At 38.9% G+C, this 21,643-nt stretch overlaps 1 protein-coding gene across 17 annotated transcripts in view; it reads right to left on the bottom strand.

Annotated features, from left to right (window-relative positions):
- Positions 1-21,643, bottom strand: part of FTCDNL1 (formiminotransferase cyclodeaminase N-terminal like) — a 139,582-nt gene that overhangs the window by 91,704 nt on the left and 26,235 nt on the right. For 2 of the 17 annotated variants that reach the window (XM_074364200.1, XM_074364201.1), the window contains exon 6: positions 14,405-15,320. The exons of 12 other annotated variants lie outside the window; for them this stretch is intronic. In XM_074364200.1, the coding sequence (XP_074220301.1) occupies positions 14,884-15,320 (437 nt within the window). In that variant the 3' untranslated portion in view covers positions 14,405-14,883. Of the gene's footprint in view, positions 1-14,404; positions 16,060-19,259; positions 19,876-21,643 lie in introns of those variants that run through there. 3 more of the 17 variants (XR_012507144.1, XM_074364203.1, XM_074364206.1) reach the window with 3 other exon arrangements.

Here is a 21,643-nt window from a genome sequence, read left to right as displayed (position 1 = left end):
GTGTTGTATTAACACATTTAATAGTGTCATTGTACATAATGTGAAATTTATGTTAAATCCATATAATATTATACAGTCAGGGCCATCTATTTTTGTTTACTTTGATGACTGTATTTTCCAAAGGACTAATAGTATAAAGAAAAAATTTTGATGCTGCAGTACAAGGTGATGAGAGTGGCTACATGCAAACATAAGGTGTCCTTTTCAAACATATATATACATACAGGTATGCATAGGTACTTATTTGTATATACAATATGCTATTATTTGTATAAGCTACCAGGTTTTAAAAATCACATCACTTATGTGAGTTAATTTGCCTGGTGGTACTAAAAGAATGAACTACATTATTCCCTTTAGAAGATAATAATATATATAAATAATGTGGAGTGTTTTCTACTAAATTTTGTCTTTTTTCTCCTTACAATTTTGTGTGTAAAAAAATAGTTTACTGTAAATTTTGTTATAAAGAAAAAACCTAAACACAATGGAAGATGGAATTTGGGGAAAATTATAATTTCTCTATTATACTTGAAGAATTTTTCAGAAATATGAAGTCCCAAAGCAACTGTGCAACAAGGTCTCACAAAGTAGTTGGTCTTTTGTTAAATTTTGAGGTAATTGATACTAGATTTTAAAGTACATGGAATATTGTTTCTCACCAGAGATCAGACTTCTATCCAACTAAATCTGGTATTCCTTTTGTTGAAAGTCCCTGCCTTATTCTTCAAATTTTATTTACCTCCTCCTTCGAGAAGCCTGCCCAGACTCCCTCTAGCAGCTCAAGATTTTTTACTCTTATTGTCTACATTCACTTACTGGTGCTTTAACAGGTGGCTTACATATTCTTCTCCCTACTTGGCTATGAGCTCCTTGAGGGCAAAAACTGAGGCCAGGGACTTCCTAGACCTTCAGTGTTGACTGCACACATTTGGTCATTTAGGTATGGCTTATTTCCCATTTTGGTCTTGATCATGTTATCTCATTCTTTAATAGTCTCACCCTTTTCAGTAATTTGTGTTTTCTGAAAAACTGACCGTGTCTCTGTCTGATGATTTCTTATCTCTACAGACCCCGTGTAGACATTTATCTCCCTCTTGTGTCCTTACGCTGCTTCAAATTGCTCTCTAATCACTCCATATGGGCATACTTCGTATCCAGAGCTAGACCCTAGACAGAAACTACGAGGACTATTCTTTAAATTTTCAAATATCCTGGTACCAAGCACATGAAATTTAATCAATTCTGATTAGATTAAGGAACACATCTTTTTTTCTCTCTCCAGATTCTCATTGTATTCTCAAATATGTTATAAATTTATAAATTTTTGATTTGTATTTAATGGATGGATTCAGAAGCACACACACAAACACAATGACTTCAAAATGCTTCTGGCCACACAATGGCCAGAGTAGACCCTGGGAAAGCGATGAAATGAGCTTTCCTTCATCTCCCTATAAGACAACTAGAGCTCCTTCCTCCTACTAGAGACAGCCCTTATTCCTAACTGCCATACTTGTACATATGAAATCAGCATCTCCAACTGCCTGCAAGTATCTCTCTGCCCAAAATTCCCTTAGAAACATAACGAGGTTGAAAAATAATAATAAATTAGGTGAGACAGGAATAAAGGACAAATAACCCAAGGCATAATTCTTGACTGGTCTTGCATAGAAACCCTCTGAGGGTTTCTTCAAATTGCCTGGGAATAGATTGGAGAGGGGGATATTTACTTGAGAAGCTATTGACAGAAACATAAAACATATATGAATTTTAATCATTAATTTTAAAAATAATAAAATTACCAAAAACAAACTAGACAACACAGAGGGGATAAAAGTATTTTGAAGTTTGGTGGAATGCATTTATACATGTATACAAAATGGGGACATTTTGCCCTGGTGAATCTTTACTACAAAATCTTATCCATTCTACAAAGCTAACCACGATTTGATTACAAAGATAGTTAAAACTCTAAGACAATTTTTGATCTATACCTTTTCACTTGAAAAACACAGAATCCAGTATTAAAATGAATAAATGCATAGCACACATGAATGAAGAGAGGGTCTACATGGCTATTGGAGTGATATTTCCCCCAAACATATGGCATTGACATCAAGAACTCACAGCCACTTGGGCCAAGACCTAAAACCAGCTGTAATGTAAATCTGCAAAAGAAGTAGAGAAAATTCCTGTGTTGCATTAAACTTCAGTTTTTTCCAGAGCTATTATTTTAACAGATACTCATTATATGTACACTTCGCTATCATTTTTTTTTTTTCTCTGCAAGGTTATTTTAAAGTGTAGGACCAAAACCTTACAGAAAGGAGCGACATAAAGAGCAGTATGTGTATCTCTAATTACCGTTAAGATCACCTTTCCATACACTGATGTTCAGATGAATTAGTACCCTGGCTGATGTGTCTTAGATGGATAGGAATCCCTAAATTTCATCATTGAAAATACAGATGCCCTAAAAATATATATATATATCCAGATGAATAGTAGTGGATATTGATCTTATTAATAATATCATCTATTTGAGGACAGACTGGTAGAAAAGGTGGGAGCTGGCAAATTTTTAATGTATTTCCAAGTCTGCTTAAAGGAACCGGGTGGTTTTTACTCGTAAGAGTGAGCTGGGTATATCTGCATGGAAGGACCAGCATACCTAATACCTAATTTAAAAATTAAAAAGCTTTATGGCCAAAGCAAGTATTTCCCACTTGAGAGGAGAAAGAAATCATGCATTATGTGGATCAGAGTCCCAAAGAGTCCCAATTTACAAGATAATAGCCACACTTCCATTTCTCTGTGGTGGACAATCTTGGGCCTTTAATGAAGCTGAACGGAAGTTGGTCGCCATTTGCTATTGACTTTTCTCAGGAGACAATTCAGCCTTTTTTGCTCAGTTAAGAACTTTAATATTTGTCACATTTTGGAGCTATTTCAATAATCCATTCATGTGGCCATGTTCCCAGGCATTTTACCTTCTTGGGGAGGCAACGGCACTACATACAGGCAGCAACTTGGGAGTCTGACTGACCCAAGGTCACGTGCTGGTTCCACCATTCAAAGCTACGTGAGCCTGAGCGAGCCACTTAACCTCAGTTAAGCATCAGTTTTCTTACCAGAGAAAAGGATATCATAAAAATTTTGACTTGTACCGTTGCAAAATGTCCAACCCAATGCCTGCCGTACAAGGCATTCAATAAATAGTAGATGACAAAATTATTTTTCTAGGATGGTATTTACTAGACAATTAGGGACTCTTTGACCTCTTTACTCTTGTAAGTTATCTCCTCCCCACCTGTGATACCATGTCACACATGATGGCTGAATACAAGGTAACTAGAGAGGAGGGTTTTGCCTGGTTTAGTACAGCTGTCCTACTGCCTTGCCTTTCTTCCTTACCAGTCCACTCTGTTCTTTCTGCCTGTCTCTGCTCAGAGGGCATCTTATCAATGAGACCTTCTCTGACCCCCTTACAAAAATGCAAACATGCCCTAGATCCCCACATCCTCCTTATTCTGCTTTTTATTTCTGTGCGGTACTTAGCATCAGCTGACAGTTTTTCTATTTATGTGTTTATTTGCAGACTCTCATTAGAAAGCATTATTTGCCCTGAGGGCAGGGACCTTGTCTCATTCACAACTCTATCTCCTAGAACACTGCCTGATATACAGTAGGTCCTTTATAAATAGTTATCGAATAAACACTTTTCTAAGAAAAATAAGCTGTCTCCTGCCAGGAAATGACCTGGAGATACCAGAACACTGGCACCTCTTCCAAATCCCCTTCAAGGAGGGGATCTTTGTGTTCACCTTCAGGCTGAAAATGACAATGTGGAGTGTGGGGAATGCTTGTCCCTCTGATCTCTCTACAGCACATCATCATTCATCCTTCTTTTACTTGTTTGAGTAAGTGCCATCTCTTCATTTCAAGCTTTTAGCACTGTGTCTATATAATTTTCTACCACTAATAACTTTTAGGTGCTTAGTAAATGCTGAGACGTGGTGATTTTTGCTTTGTGGAAAATATGCAGCCCTCTGAATTTTAGTTATTAAAGACAATCTTTATGTTCTACAAATGGTACATGACACGTTGGGAGGTATCTTCTATATCTTCCAGAGATTTATGTTATGAAAAAGATACAGCAGAACTCATGGAAGTGACAGTAACATTTTAAACAGGTCTAAAAACAATTTTTTACTTTTTCATTACCGTCATTTAAAAATTTTGTTTAAGTTGCTCATGGTGGCGATAAAAACAATGAATATACTAAGTAACTCAAAAAAGCAGAATTTTATGGGAATTATTTAGAATGGCTACTCCAAATTGCTACCTTCCTATGTATCATATTAAATAATGAAATTTTAAAATATCAAAAGTAATCAATAGACTTATCCTCAACTGAAGCATCATTCTTTAGCAAACAGTATCATCATCAAATATGTGAACTGTATACTACTTAAATGTGTATTCTGTATACCACTTAAATTGTATATGACTTAAAATTGACTCCATTGGATTACAATTAAGACACTATTGACCTTCTGGATGTTGAGTGTGCCTGGTTTTAACTTTAAACAATCAACTCTAGATCAGTCATTTTTTAAGTCAATATCCAGATTTTAATGGATGGTTGAAGATTTCAGCTCACATACTCACAAGCTGATTAATTGTGATTGACACAGCCCTGCTGCTAAAGTCCGGATCAATGGCAAATTTACTCGTATTATAAAATTTGTTTATGCAGCAATTTTCTTTTTTTTAAGTGCTATTCTTTAAAAAACAAAACAAAACGAATCAGCCTACTCCAAAATGCCCCTTCTGGCTCAGAAAACAAGCTGTAAATATTTAATAGCCTTTACATGTCTAATTCTTTCAAAAGTAAACTGTATTAAATTGTAGGGCTCAATGCCTTAAGTTCTCTTGGATCAACTCTACACTGGGGATCTAAAAGTGAACAGTAACACTCTCTCCTTTGCATCTTCTCAAGAAACTGACATTATATTTTCCAGAAAAAAAGTAAAACATTAACAAATCTTACATTTTATTTTATTAAATATTAAAATCACAACCACAATTGTAGCAATAGAGCATTATTGATAAGTAGTATGTTTGCTCATAAGCTATAGCAATCATTTCTAATGAGAAATGTGGTATTGAATAGTTATAAAAGATATACTTTCAATTTCATTTTCAATCTATGTTCATTAGCAATAGTAGAAGCTAAGTCTTATTGAAGTAGAAATGATTTCAATATGTGGGATGAATGAATCAATTTATACTGCAGGTGAAATTCCACGAGATAAACATATATTTACTCTTAGTCAGTAAAAAGCTCCATCTTCCACTGTCTGGGTAGGAATACCTGAAATTTCATGCTTTTGAGCGCTTTAATTCTTTTTTTATTTACACAAAAAAAGTCACACACCCAAAATGCTATTTTAAAATCAAAGAAATCTGTTCTGAATCTCATTTTACTATTTAATAGAGCAGCTGAAAAATGACTTAAAGATGTGGCCATATGGTGTGAAAATCCAGAATCAAGGAAAGAATGAGACACTGTAAACATGTAAAAAGCAATAAAAAGAGGCAACTCTGAGCTCAGTTAATGAAAAGCTGATGATGGAGACTGTCTTTTATTGATGACATTTAAGGACACTGACTCACTGGTGTTTTCCAAAACATGAATTCTGCATTTCAAGTGTTTGAGAGATTCAGCTGAGTCTCCTTCCCTCAGCCTGCAGTGTTTGCACAGAAAGACTCCATAGAATAAATTACTGAACCTTCCAGCACAGCTCAATTAACTGAATGAAGCCGGGAGGGGAAAAGCTCCAATCTGGTAGCCACAGAACAGAACCTGGCATCATTTTTGCTTAAAGAGTGTACAAGTAGATCATGGGGCATTTGGTAGACAGTCTGAATTTAAGAGCAATGGCAACAGGAAGAGGTGTGAGGCACTCAAACTACTGCTCTGCCCTCTGCTGACGCTTCCGTGGGAAGTTAAGAGTCAGGTGTCTGCATGCTGGAGTCACTTTATTGCCTGTCTTCATGAAGAATTTTGGTGTCTCTGCCCTGTTTCCCCAGAACACATAAGCTGAGCCAAGCTTTCTATTCCCCAGAATTTCCAACTGGTCTCTTCCCTTAAAAGTACCTCCTTAATGTAACTCAACTTCATGCAATAAAACCTCAAGTCTACTGATGAGTGATTAAACCACGTATGCCTAAAGAGTTGACTGGTTCTGATCCTCCACCAGTGCTCTGAAATCAGTTATTTGTACATTAATTTATTCAACAAAGATTTTCTCACGCCAGGCACTGGTATTATCAAGGTGGATAAAACAGTCTGTGTCCCCAAAGAGCTCACATTCTAGCGAGGAAGACACCCTTGCAAACGAAATTTGTAACAGACGAGTTAATTTATGCCAGCCTGGGGGCGTGCAGTTCTCAGAGGGGGCGTCTCAAGTGGGGAAATGCTACAGGTTCTGCTGAGTTAGGGTTTACCCAAACCCACAGAGTAATTTTAGATTTGATTTCTTAGGAAACATGTGGATGCTCTGAAGGCATCTGAGACATATCCCTTGCTTCCTTGAGGATAAAGCGTGATCCTCTCTACCCAGCCCTCCCCCTTAATTCCAGCATGTGGGAGGGTGGCAGAGAGAGAACCAAAGGGGACTGCTCTGAGGCTGACTTGCAAAGAACTCAGACTCTGTCCCCTGGCTCTCCCAAACCACTTGGTGACAAGACAACAATGAAGGAGGAGTAATGCTAATGATCACAGGGTTTGCTTACACATTAACAACTGACTATTGCCCTCAACCATACAGGATCCCACAGTCAAATAAGTCAGTAGCTGTGGAAGTTGTGAAAACCACAACTTAAAGGCTGAAAGACTCACATTGTACCAATGGCGTTTCCTTAAAAACAGACAACATGCTCGTCAGTAGCAAGTGCTGAAAACACAAAGAATGACTGAAAGATAGGAGGGCTGAGCATGTGAGAAAGCAAAGATACTGCTTTGCTTTCAGCGAGAGCTGAGAGGAAATCCTATCACAGCAACCTGACCCCCTCCGCACAAAATCACTAGGTCTCCTTTGAGCCTAATGTTCCCCTCTGCCTGGGGAATTTGGCCTCATTCCAACAGCAGTGCCCTCATGTGCTGCACTGAAAATAAAACAAAGGATGCCATTCATCATATTTTTCAACAACTGGTTTCTTTTCTTAGTTTGGAAGAAAAACTTGGCAATCACAAAGCTCAGTTTTTTATTTTTATATATTTTTTTCTTAGTGTCAAAATAAACTGAAAAAGGAAAAAAAAAGCCCAATGGTAAGAAAAGAAAAATACACAAAACCCTTCAGAGCTCAGTCGGCCACACACTGCCATTCGGCTGACACCAAAGCGTGGAATGCAACACTCTTAAGTTCTCCCAACCCAAAGGGCCGGCTGCCTTCTGCTTCTGTAAGATGTGGCTACTTAGGGAAATTCACATAGGCTCCCAGTGTTAACTGTGCCGCATATTTACTTTAATCAAAGTGACATTTCCCAGATGGTGTCATCCAGAAAACCTCATCTGAAATGAGGAGTACAAGAGAACTCAGTTGTACATTCCAGGGAAAATTGGATACAGGTGTTCCCCCATTTTAAGATGCCTCAGTTTACGAAAATATAAAACCATGAAACAGATACATTTATGGCATGTGGCCAGTACCCCCACCCCCTTGGAAATGGGTGCCTGGTACCTAGAATGGGTCCCAGGCAGCCATATGAAGGTGAGAATGAATAAGTGATAACATCTCTCCATTACCAGCTCCACCACCCTAATACTCCCCAGTGTTAACTCTGAGCCTAACGTTTTGTGGTTCCCAGACCCCTCCTCCACCCGGGGTGGGGACAGAAGGAAAATTGAGAGAGAGTTTGAAGCAAGAAGCCTCTGAAGGTACCTCTGAAAATGAGACCTAAAGGATCTAATTCACTGACTCTACATGCCGAGCCCCTATGCTGTGAATAAAACAGCTTCCTCCATGGAGGGTGGAGCATAATGATGACATTTACTTTAGCAATTAAACCACTGTGAAGTGAGCTTTGAAAGAAAGGACAGGCATTATGGAGCCCATAACCTAACCTGGAGGTCTTAGAAGACCTTTCCTGGGAAATGACTCATCGCTCCAGAAACTAGAGAGCAACAGGTAAAAAGCATGAGCTTTAGAAAGGACAGACCTAAATGGAAACCTGGTCTTGCAACTTACCAGCTGTCCAACCTCTCTGAGCCTCAGCTTCTTGTTTTTTTCCTCCACAACTTACGCATTTCTGGTGCTGGGCACCAGAGGACACATTCATTTGTGACAACCCTCTGGCCCTGCTCTGTGTGTCACAACACTGAGTGAGCCATTACAGGGGGAGAGGACTCTTCCTGGAAACCATTCCCCCACTGGCAGAGTTGGCAGTAACTTCACTACACATGGAAGTGACTATGAACCACATAAATATATTGCACTAAATCCTAATTATCCCCAACTCAACTTCCCCTTTAACTGGGTCCAGAAATGCCCTTGGCCACTCCCAGGACCAGCTACATAATTTGTGGGGCCCAGTGCAAATAAAATATTATTCAGAAGTGCAGTCACAGCAGAGAACGGAACGAGCACAGGACCTTGTGCTATGCGCAGGCCGCCAGCCCACAAGGCCGACCCTGGCCACGCCAATACCACCTGTCATGAGGGGCAGTTTAATGAAGAAGCGTAATTGGGAAAAGACAGCAGTTTCAACAAATTGTGGCTAAAATATCTTATGTTTGCAAGTTTTACAAAATCATACAGCCCTATGAATGGGTTACCAGGGCCCATTCTAGGCCTCCCGAGGGCTTGATGCAAGTGACAGCACCTGCAGTTTGAGTTTCATGAGCATCACAGTGAATCTGCCCTGCTAAAATATACTAGGTGCTCAGTAAATGCTTGTGAACGAAGCCTTGTCCTCTGAGACTTCACAGTCTAGCCAGCAAGACAAACAAGAGATCAATAAAACCCTGTCGCACCTCAATGTATCCAGCCCAAGCAACATAACTGCATGACATGTGGGGACGTGAATTCACAGCAGAACAAATAACCCAAGTGCCTCTCTACGGTCAGCCAGCCAGGAGGAGTTCTGAGGTATTGCTTACACGATCCAAATTCACCCCGGTCCTAGCTGCAGTTCTGGCACCACCTGGTGGCAATTTTCCTCCCTGACTTGAACGCTGATGGGGACCATTCTGAGCTGTATGGCCATTTTGGCTCTTTCAGGACAGTGGGAGTGATTCTAAAAATCTCCCAATTAATTGAAGCAAGTTTTGTGGCTCAATCTGGGGAAATTCATCTGGGAGAAACCTGGGAACGTGGGGATTCATCCTCCACTTCCTCACTTGCGGAGGCAGGGTTGTGCTTAGCAGCATAGAATCAGTCCTGCAGAGGAGGCCCTGACAGACATGGGGAGGAAGCTATGAAACTAGATGCCGATGGATCTTCCAGGCACAGGAAGGAAGAAGTGGGCAGGAATTCAGTATACTATACTTGTGTAAAAGACAGATCTGGAAGAAGTTTTAAATGAGGAAAGAGTACAGAAGTATCGGAGAGTGGAGAGCGGTCTAAGGTCTAGAAGTTTCAGGATTCTGAGGTGGGCCATCCTAGGGAACTGCCATGGAAGGAGAGGTGCAACCAACTGGATATATAATTTCTAACCAGACTGCAAGAAACTAGAGGCAAAAACTAACCAGGCCTAGAAGAGTCCTGAAGTCCTGAGGATGTGGGTCCTAGGGCACTGTTTAGGGTTAGAGCAGTGGTATAACCCTGCAGAATATGGGATATGGTGGGAGGAGGCTCTTGGTTGACCTAGTGGGCTAATAAGAACTTGGGGAATTTTATTTCTTTACAGTCACCTACTCTAAAGGTTTGTTGTGAAAATCACATAATAGTGCTTGACACTAAGTTGGAATTCAATGACAGATAATCACAATTAATGATGCTAAAAGGCTTTGCTGAAGACTTCTTTCCTGTATCTTCCTATTTCATCTTCCCTTATCCTTGTGAAGTAGTGGAGTGGATATCATGATGGAAGATGAACTATGAAACACAATTTTAGGGTAAACAGAAAATAATACTTACCAAATACCAAAAATTCTTTACACTTGCTAGATACAGCCTAGTTTTATAACAATTGGTCATTGCTAGACTACATCAGTAATAATATTGCTTTTCCCAAAGCAGCTGGTCTTCATGAAGGTACCTTAGAAGTTAGGAAACAGTGACTGGCTGCAGATGGGGTTTCCTAAGAACAAGTTAATAGCATGATACATAGAAAGTTTAGAAAAGACATCTGGCTGGGAGCCTACCCCCCAGTGCAAAAGCATCATCTACCTGGCAGGGGAAGACGGCTACAAAAGGAAAGAAATGCAACTATTAAAAGACTGAAAAGACTTTAACTTTGAAATTACATTAGTCTACATTTTTAATGGTGGAATAAACTACTACATGAAAGACCTTCAGCTGGAAAACTCCGTCTTACACTTCACTGTGACGTTTCCCATCCTTACCCCAGTTCAACACTCAGACTCCCTATTAGCCAAAAAAGCACGGCTGTCAAAGGGAACACAGAACGTGACAATGAGAAAACGATGAGATCAAGAGAACACAACGTGAACGAGCAGAAAAGGCGAGTAATCGCCAACAAGCTGTTTTCATTAGGAACTACATATCACACTGGCTATTTTCTGCCTTATTCTCCCTCCCTTCCATTTGGTCTGTTGATAGGTTTATTTCTGACAGGACCCAGTCAGGAAGACAGAAACCACACTAAGCATTTCAAAAGAAATAATGCGAAAATTTGGTCAACAGTTGCTGGAGAACCAAAAGAGCACGGAGAGAACGTGGTACGCAGGGTTATAAATAACTGCTAGGGGCACACCGCCTGCCCGGGGCTGGGGGAACAAAGCGGGGAGGCGGGGTTCTCGGAGCCTCCAAGCTCAGTGGAGAGGCCTTGCAGAGCGCGGGCTCAGCCGCTGCTGGCGCTTCTGAGGGGCACAGTGAGGCTAGTTCTGAAAGCATCAGCAACAAAAAGCTGGAGCCTGAAACCAAGAGCCACTGTAAGGTCAAGAGCCACTGCCATCATGGGGCTGCCAGAAACAGGAAGGAACAGGAAAGAGGAAGCCCCTCTTCTCCTTCGGCCCTGAAGTTTCCCCACCCCTCTCCCCAGATATGCAGGGCCTAGTGGGGAACCAGCTGGCAAGGAAGAAATGTGGTTTGCAGAGTCCCAGTGGCATAAAGAAGCATAGGGAAGGGTCAGTGTGGAGCTGACAGACAATAGCTGGACTGTGTGCATGCTACACATTTAGAAAGAGAAATTCATCCAATGTTTAAGGTCTCTGGCTCTCACCTTAATTCACAACAAACCAATTTACCTTCAAATGCTGCAAAAAGCTCAAAAGAAGTGGCAGAGTAATCCAACGTCAGGCTGAGTTCAACCAGAGGCGCGTTCACTAGGACCCTTCCTTGCACCTTGAAGGAGCATTCTAAGAGATTGCTCTCAGTGTCCTAATTGTTCTTACCTATGAAAAATGGGCTCCCTCGAAGCCATGTGCCAGCCTGCTTAAAATAATAAGCTTTTCTAACCCCCGAGCGTGACATACTCCGGGAGCATGGTCTGGATGCTTATCAAACAAGTTCCCGGGCCATTCTCTAAAGTTTCTGGGCAAGTACAAACAACAGAGTCAAATAAACGCCTTTTAAAAGCAAGGCAGTGGAGCACGTACCCTGTCAGTGAGATCCTTGTATCCCCACAGAGTAAACAGTAACATGAGAATATTTATACTAAACAAAACTGTATATCAAGCCTGCTTTGGCTCAGCCAGAGGGAATGATAAATTCCTTGCAGATCTCTCATAGAGTGGTCCTTTGTGGACCACGGACGCCACTTCCAAGACAGTACAAACCAATTACAGAGCAAGGCTTTTCATTATGTTGAGGAATGAAACTATCATCCCCCATTTTGTTTTATTTTACAGTTATATTTTACTTAGCCCACTCCTCCCCCTTATGTTAAAGACGTTTTAATTTATTGTCGAGTGAAGCCCACAGTCAGGTTGGAAACAAATGACAGCCCCCCTCCTCCTGCCCAATATTAGCAACAACAAAAACCCTATCACCCTCATAGTCTAGCTCTTTGCTTTCCTTGTCCCTCTTCTAAGAAACTAAAGGTTGAAGTTTAAAGCAGATAGAGCAAAAAAATCACTAAAGAGTTAATAAAATGTCAACTCTATTTGTCCGCATAGATTTTGTCCCATTTATAACTGGCACAAGTCATGGGCGAAGTCATCTGGCAGGAGATGGAGGTTAAACGAGCCACGAACCCACACTCCATACAATGTCCACTTTGAGGTCCGATGGAAAAAAACGCTGCTGAAACATTTACACAAAGTGTTGGTCTGTTTCTAAGAGAGCAATATGAGAAAAGGTTAATATCAGTCAGGGTATTTGTCAGTTCGTTGGGTCAGATTTTCTCAACCCAATTTGATAACCCTTCTTATTGTTATAGATCCATCCGTGCTACACGTGTCAGCTCGTGCATAAAAAGGGCTGATGATACCATATCCGTCCACAGGACAAACCTTCAGCAACTTACAGCTGTTTCCAGTTTTCTAAAGAGCCATGGCTGAGCAAGAGAAAAGGGGAAGAGAGAAAAGGCAATAGAAAGACCAGGGGAATCAATATAAACAAGAGGTAAGAAGTATGATTGTGCTGGTTTTGAAAATTATTTATAACAAAAATAGTAAGTTATTGTTTTCAAAAGACAGCTGACTCAAAGGCCAAATTTCATCCACTCTAGAAACCATTAACTAAATCTCTTATGTAGTGCAGAGTCCATCATAATAGATTGAAAAGGGAAAAACAGGTTTTATATGATTGTACCCTTTAATGGATATTAGAAGTTTGACAGTTATATTTAGAAAGTGTGGGCTTAGTGAAACTGTCTTAATCAGATGTTTAGTTTTTTGTTTTTTTTAACTTTTATACAGTTAATATATAATTTTTAATAATTAATTGTAGTAAAATATACATATCGTAAAATTTACCATTTTAACCATTTTTAAGTGTGTAGTTCAGTGGCATTAACTATTCACATTATTGTACAACCATCACCACCATCCATCTTCAGAATTTATTTTTTCATCTTCAAAAACTGAAACTCTCTACTCATTAAACAGATGTTTGGTTTTAAACAGGCCTTGCTCAAAACCGGCAGTCTAGAAGGCAGTGATACGAATCTGGAGAAGTTAACCCAGGTAACAACATCCTGCTACAACCCCAAATAAGTCAGTGACATCCTGTGCTTTTTACTCTCTCTCATCTGTTTAATACTGATGACCAAATTGAAGCAAAGCTCTAGAAGAGATCTGAACAGAGCATCAATAATACGTTTCATTTTTACATTACAGCTCACAAAGTACTTCCATTTAATACCCCAGGACACAGTCTGGGTGGGAACTCTTTTCCCTATTTTATAGGCAATGGAACTATGGCTACATGAAAGGTAACAGCAAAGACCAGAACCTAAGCCAGAATCCACTGTCCAGCACTCGTCCTACGAGGTCACATGGCCTCTGCCAAAGGAAGAGAAAAACAAGGCATGACCGCTTCTCAGCTCTTCCAGACCCACTGGGTCTAACTAGAGAGCATCTGTTCTCTTCACCACAGCCAACTGAACTTCCTTACACCTGAAAACCATACCTGGCCCATCATTTTTCCATCTTTGTTGTATTTATATTGACAGCATAAATAAAACACCGAAAGAAGCATAATTCTGAATTAAAATTTATGTGATCACATTCAAGAGTCAAATGTACGTAAAAAAAAATTAGGGTAGATCACTGGATCCTATAAAAAGACCGACTTTAATTTCTTTTTTATTCTTAGTTAAAATAAATTCATGTCATGTGCTGTTACTAGACAAGACCATAATCTTTCTTGCTAAAGAAAATCTACGTAAAAACTCATTTCTTTGTACGTTATGGCTATAAAGTGCTTTGTACTAAAGCAATATAAGCATTAAGGATTTATACAAAATTGCCAGAATCAACAAGGGCCTCTTTTAGTTCACAAAGAGGCAACATATTTTGATTTCTTTCAAATAAAATTCTTCCACCAATACCCTTCTCTTTGCTCAAGATCAATATATTCCCTAAATCTTCAGACTTCCCATTTAAATTCCAAAAAGAATAAATATAATTCCTTGAAGTCATGCCCCACGCCACCATTCTACCTCCCCACATAAACATAAAAAAATTAGACAAATCTGGCTTTTGGAGTTACCTCCAGGATGAACAGTAGATCATCCTAAACACAGGAAGGCAAGAAAGAACAATCATGCTCTGAAAGAGTAATTTTATTTTATAATTCTCCCCACTTTTTAATCACTCGGTATTTGACCTTTCTTAAAGTACATATTAAAAATGATTACTCAAAAAATGAAAATTGAATACAGGACATGGGAATAAAAAGTTCAGGAAAACCAGGGTCTGTTTTTAGTTTTGTCCATGATAATTAAAGATGATTCAGCAACCATGGCCATTTTACCCAGCTGATCCAGGGGGGCTCCAGTGCTTGCAAGTGCATAAACTTGATAGAGAGGAGCTCTCATGAGGTTTTAATGACTAGAAATATCACAAGGTGATTACAGACAATCTATAAACACCTGCCATTGTCTTTGAACAGAGAGTGCTTCAGTTTTCCAATACACAGGTCAAACCAAGGCTCTTGTATCTTCCCCTCATTTTTGCTGGCCAGAAGAAAACTCTGTCAGGGCTGATATTTTTCCTTAAAATTTCAATGAAGCCTGAGACCAGATCACATGAAAACACCTCCCCGTATCTTCCAGAACTCCCCAATATGTTCCTTTATAGCATGTTCGGCACAGTCCTTGCACTCTTGGGGTGTAAATCCAATCAGTGCTCTCCCTATAGTGCCAATTCCCTGGTCACTTGCCAACTTTTTAACCCGAGCTTCTATGTAATGAGGAGATGTATAATAAAAATGATCCCCAAGGACACTGTAAGCCATGTATCGAGAGTCTTCTGAGCTTTCTTTAACTTCTTGTTCTTCAAAACTCTCTACGTTGCAAGCTATCTCAATTTTCCCTTCATGAGGAAAAGCCATCGTTTGGACACCCTTCAGTCCATTCACATTTGAGCCCCGAATGGCACTAGCAATCTCTTGTCCCAGAGCCAAGTCTTGAGAGTCGATGGTAACGTTGCAGTTCATCACATATGGGCTGGCGCCGATGCCTAAATCATTAGAAAAGCATTGTAACCAAGCAAAGCAAAAGCCTCATTTTGAAGATTCTATTCTGTAGCCAATTTTAACCCAAGGAGTTTCCTTTACTTGGTTTCATTTTAAAATTATACAAATATTCCTCATTATCAACTCCAGAATTTTCTAAAGGTCACATATATTTTTAAATAACAGAGCTATGTGAGCTACGAGCAGATAGTTTTATCTACTTTAAATGTACCGTATGTTTCTTCTAGAATGGTTAAGAAGAACCAAGACTTTCCAAAATATTCAACAGAAAAAGGCACACTTGAGAATTAAATATCAATAGCAGCAAAATGCCTTGGCTTTCCATTCATTTCCAAGGCCATCTCCACAGGGGCTGGAATTCAGTGCCAGACCTCAGGGTCTGGGAGACAGGAGTAAATCACACTCTGTATCCATCCCTTCCTCCCCAAACACAGACCTGTCATCACTGAGCTAGGTTAAGATCTGATCCAAATGAACCTCAGCAACAGTCTTGGTTAGGAAAGGAGGTCACTAAAAAGTGACAAATAGCCTTGGAATTGGGAAGGACAAAGGGACTCTTGTGTCTCATGATGATGTGGGTTTGGCAGGGTTCAAGCCACTACACGTACCTTTTTAGTATGACCCGTTGGAGGCACCTCTTTCTTCCATCCCCAGGGACTGCCACTGCTGCTCCAGAGCGCTGTTACCCTAGAGCCCAGGGGCAAATGCCCAGCTTTCCCCTGCCTGGGGGACAATGCAGCTCGTGTTACATACATAGCCCTGCTCTAATTATAGTTTACATTATAAGATGGACAACTCGGTTAAATTAGCATCAATATAAAAAGCTTGGGTTTGCAGTTTCTTCATTTTGGGGGAACTTTACATTTCTAAAAGCAAAGTTGACTAGGGATTGTTGGGGGATAAAAAGCTGACCTCATCTTCAGCATGACAATTCCATAGCTACTATTTCAACATTATTTTACTGTTATTGCTTTTTCTTGCTATTTTCAAACTTATTGCTCATGGTGTCAGTATCCATCGAGAGATCCTGCTGAATTCACTTCCCCCTAGACAGCTGTGGTTTGGGGGCTTTGCTGCCCAGTCTGGGTACTCTCATACTAATAGATGTTTTACAGAAAATCAGCACACGGAAACCACATTTCATCTTTTTCCCATACATGTACATAATGAAACATTTCAACTCCCGAGGCTGGGCCTCTTCCTACTGGGAATTCTGCAGGAATGAATCAGATTACAGGATTTCTCCTTAATGCTGATTTCATAAAAATTAAATTTCCTAACAGTCAATACATATCTCTCTCAACCTCATATACCAATCACTTGCTCTAAATATCTTTGAGAATTATATCAGTTTTAACATTTCACAGAGTACAACTGGAAATTTTTTTTTTTTGTCAATGTTAATGTCATTCATTAATGGAGAGCATCCAGGCATGGCTTCTCTCTCCTCCACCCCTCAACAGGTAATGTTACAAACAGTCCCATTTCCTCGTATCTGATATACACACCCTATTCTGACCCAAGATGTGGCCTCATCTTTATCGTTATTCAAACAAACATCTGGACCACACTCAGACTTTGCTGAAGAGTATACATATATGGGGTTACACTAAGTACTGTTCAAAATACCTATCAAGCCTATCGTGCTTTGCTGTCCCAGAACTTAGATATGTCAGTTAACATTCAGATAACCACATGCAATTTATCAGCATGGGGGAGCAAGTCTCTTTCAAGGCAAGTTTGTTCATATGGACCCAGGGCTCTTCTTCCCCACAGTATGGCATAGGCCATTCCATCCCTAAAGACATGGGACTTTTTCTGAGTTCTCCATCCAGCAAATTCTAAGGCACCTTTTACCACCATGTGCCCAATAACTGTCCCTTTTTCATAGAATTTCCAAAGTTGATCATTCTTGCTAATAAACTCATCACTAAGATAAATTATTAAAGATACAATAAGTTGAGATGTTAAGCCCAGAGCACGAATTCCATAAAATACACTTATCCCAACACTGATGTACTTAATTAAAATAAAACTCTACTTAAAAGATTCCTTTAAAAGCATACTTTAAAGTTAATTATTTCTTAGAAAAATAAAATTAAACATTAGAAGTAACTTTTATATTCTCTTGTAAACAAGAGGTAATCATTTAAACAACACAGAATGATCATTTTTTCTATATGCCCTTGTTATTATATTTTAATTCTTCTATTAAACCTTAGTTACACAATTATTTATTTTTTATCACCATATCTTATTCAAGCAGTGAAAAAACAGAGGCAGTCAATGAATTTGAGACGTTTCTGACCTAATCAGGTAGGAGTTTCCTCCCTGAGGGGTTAGGAGGCCATGACTCATTTCTGCAAAAGAAGGAGGAAAGGAAGAAGGGAAGGAGGGAAGGAAGGAAGGAAGGAAGGAAGGGAGGGAGGAAGGAATGAAGGAAGGAAGGAAAACTGCTTTCTGCTCAAATGCATGCTTTTTTAATTCCTCCATTTAATCCTTCCCAAGTCCAACACCAATATGGTGATCCAATTCTAATGAACCAAATTCTGCGTTTAAATCCAGCAGTCCCACTGACCTTATTTAAAATGCTGAATTTGATTTTTTTAATGTTAATTTAAACTTAGTAAGAATTTTTTAAATAAGGGAGCTAATTAATCCCAGCATATCGTATTTCTAGTTAAATGTCATATAATTAAAGTAATTCCATTTTTTGCTCTAAAATTAGAAACCTGATGTGAAAGTTTGTTTCTCAGTTTGCGGTTTCGCTCGGCTTCTGCCTCCTGCAGATTGGCACTCGGCTGCTCTGGCGGCAGCATGAATCTCCTCACTGCAAAGCTGAAATTCCAATTTTATTCCAATGCAACTGTCACAACGCCCTGAAGCAAGCTAAAAACAAGGCAAAAGAATCTTTGGTATGATTTTGCTTTCCATGTGTTCTTTAATGAAAAATTTATCATTCTAAATATTGGTGTTTACTCCCAGTTAAATACTTTTTTTTTATCAAAAAGAAAAAGAAACTGAGATTCAGTTGCTATTATTTCACAGGGAAATATAACAGGCCTGATGTTTTCCTGACAATTCTGTTATTTTCTTGTGTGGAAACACTGTATTTATCATATACTGTACGGCTGGTGATTCAGATATTGTAGAGACCTTATGGTGAACTGATATAGATGTAAACTCTTTATGCCAGATTGTTTGAGCATAAAAAAAACAAATGCACTTAATTAACATCTGATGTGCAGCTTTTGCAAACACAAATGCAATATTTGTGTTTGAGCACTGGCAGTAATGACTGTGAACTATGCTATTAATGTCTGGTTTAAAGATGCTTGTGGTAGGACCACGTCTGGAATAACACAAATAAAAAACTGCATTCAGACAAAACAATAGCGAAGAGCCCATTAGAAAAATGAAAAAGCAGCACTGACGAAATGCATGGATTTTTTTTTCCTTTAGATGAAAATTAATCTCAAAAATAGTCCCAGGCACCATCATCTTCAATCAATAAAAGGTGAAAAGATTCTATATATTTTCGTCCACAGAAAGGGTTTCATTTTAGGGGGTCAGAAGTTGCTAAAGGATGTATTTATAAGTTCTATTTATTATATTAAACTCTTTTTGATGGCTAGCTTAAAAAGATGCATGAGGAGAGAGCTGAGGTGGTATTCTGGGATATTTGGCATTTTTATAGATGAAGAGAGAACTTCAAATTTGTGGATTACATTACAGTTTGAAGGAATAAAGAGATTCTCATGAACTAATGTTCAACTCCCTCAGTAAACATGTTTTTACTGAAAACATGCTGAGTACCAGGAACCATGCAGGTTTCTGTGTGCAAAAATATGAAGAAGGTTAAAATAAGAAAAAACCTAGCTTCAGAGTAACAAATAGAGCAAGAAAAAGACTCGGAACTCAGATTCAAAAATATAAACAGTTGTTATTACACCAAAAGCAATTAGTCATCATTACATTTAAATTTTTTAGAGTGTGTACTAAAGAGAAACCGCAGCTGAAACAGGACATTTGATGACTAAAGCCATAAAACTCAAACATAATTGCTAAGTCCGATGTTCCCATGGCGTGAAGAATGCAGAACCCTTATGCATGTGGCCAAATCCACAGGAAAGAAAGCTAAGTGATACCGTGTAGCATAGGGCCGGGAATGGCTCTCCGTGGGTCTGAATTCAAGTTCCACCTCTTCAGGGGCACTGCCTCTGCTCAGCTGTCCTTCTGTAAAATGACTATGACATCTTCCTGCTCTGCAAGGAATTCTGAACCTCAATTTCTGAACTCCGAATTAAACAGAGTAACAGTAATTCAGAGAGAAAATTAAAGAAGATCCAAGTTAACATCATCATGGAATGAAGCAGCCCAGGTGAGAGGAATCTCAGGGGACTTGTTTGCTCCCAGTTTTCTGCAGGAGAACAGCGCCTTTCAGCAGCTCACACAGAGACAAAGCCGAAGTCCTCTATGTTTCAATTACAGGTTACACACTTTATTACAGATCGAGACTTTCATCTTCCATCATCCCAACTAGATTCACAAGCAAATGTAAAAAATTATGAAAACAGGTTCCTCAACACAGGACTCATTCTAAAACTAGAAGTTATTTTTCAAAGGTGAGGTAAAATTTTGTGTGTGAAGTACACTGAGTTATTTAAAGTCAGGAAAAGTGCCTGACACTCTACTTCTCATTTACAGAGAGAGAAGTAAGCAGAGGCAACTCTCAGTAACCCATTTAAATACCTAAACAGAAGTCCCTCATCCCAAGATGTACCAATTACCTCCATCTACGATTCCTAAGGCATCATGAGGCTATAGTTCAAAGAGTTGTCCCTGTATTTTTAAACAATGATGCATATACGCAGGCCAGTCACACAATATATCAGCCAACAGTGTTTAACTTACTCCATAAATGTTTAGGGTTTTAAAATATATATGTATAAAGTATTTATTTATAGATCTAAAAGTATCAATTATTGCTGCTTTGTCCTTATTTATGTTCCCCATGAGCTGGCCAACTACAAACTTTTAAAAGGAATTTGGTTTAAAAGATTTTGTGTGTTTGGCACTGACTATGGGTGTTAATCATTTCTGAGTTCACTTTTTTTCTCTTCTGTTTATAATATTCTCAGGGAACTTCAAAACAGAAACCTGTTTCCTTATAGATTCTGCTTCCTCTTGGGTACTGTGTAGATTAATTTGTCACTGGAAAGTTAACTGTAAGTGTTCAGTTGATAGCGCCAATCATTTCTATTTAATTTTTTTGGGAGAGAAATAAATACAGCAACAATATGCTGAGGCTTTTCTGTTTTGATGGGAGGAGTGGAAAACTATGTTGAGAAACACTGATGTAAATTAAAAATGTTAGAAAAATATACAAAGCCATTGAATTTAAAAATAAGAAGAGAAATCACCATGGTTGGAGTCTAAATTCATTGAAAAATAAGACGAATAACATTTCTACCCTAACGACAGGGTTATTACAATCCTACTTCAGTAGATATTTCTTTAAAAAATCAAAGCCTTTTACTCCTCCTTTACTTAAGTGTTTCTTAAGGGAGAGTTTGTGCAAGTAAGGTAACCTAAGATTTTGGCTGATTGTATGTCTTAAACTCGAATTACACTCTTGTTTGTGCAATATTAGAAGCTAATTGTTTATCCATATCCCTTATTCATTGTTCCTCCTTGAAACATTTTATCTTTCTATTAGAATCTGCTTTGAGCCTATTAAGTGAGAGGGTCTCTCGATGAATAATGGTCTACCTAACCTTGGCATCTTCTAATTTTCATGTGTTTTGCACAAACTAAGGTTCCTACCACTTGGCAGGAGATATTAGCAAAAAAAAAGACATAAGGGGAAAAAGTTGTGCTATTTTTTCCTTATCTTGAATCTTTCATCAGCAATCTGAATTAATGCATTGAAACTCAGCTTTTATAAAATTGACCACTGAGAAACCTTACAAATCATCCTTTATGAAAGATGATAGAAAATAATCACAAGATCAGGTTAGAGAAATCATGAAAATAAGTTGGAAGATTTAAGAATTTTAAAACATTTTTCTTGCAAATATATAAGATAAGTAAAACAAATAGATGCATATATATTTTTTAATATTGAGATCATACTGTTTATACTACTTTATACTCTTTGGCCTTGACCCCGGCTGTTCCCTCCACCTGAGGACTTTTGTCCACCACTATGCATGGCTGACTGCCTCACTCCCAGTCTCTGCTCCAACGCTGCCTTCACAATGAGGCCTATTTTGGTTTGTCCCGTTTAGAAATCACAATTCACTAG

The sequence above is a fragment of the Camelus bactrianus genome, chromosome 5 (assembly GCF_048773025.1).
Source record: "Camelus bactrianus isolate YW-2024 breed Bactrian camel chromosome 5, ASM4877302v1, whole genome shotgun sequence".
NCBI classification, from domain to species: domain Eukaryota; kingdom Metazoa; phylum Chordata; class Mammalia; order Artiodactyla; family Camelidae; genus Camelus; species Camelus bactrianus.
The sequence above is the reverse complement of the archived record's forward strand: the minus strand, read 5'-3'. Positions and strand labels throughout refer to the sequence as shown.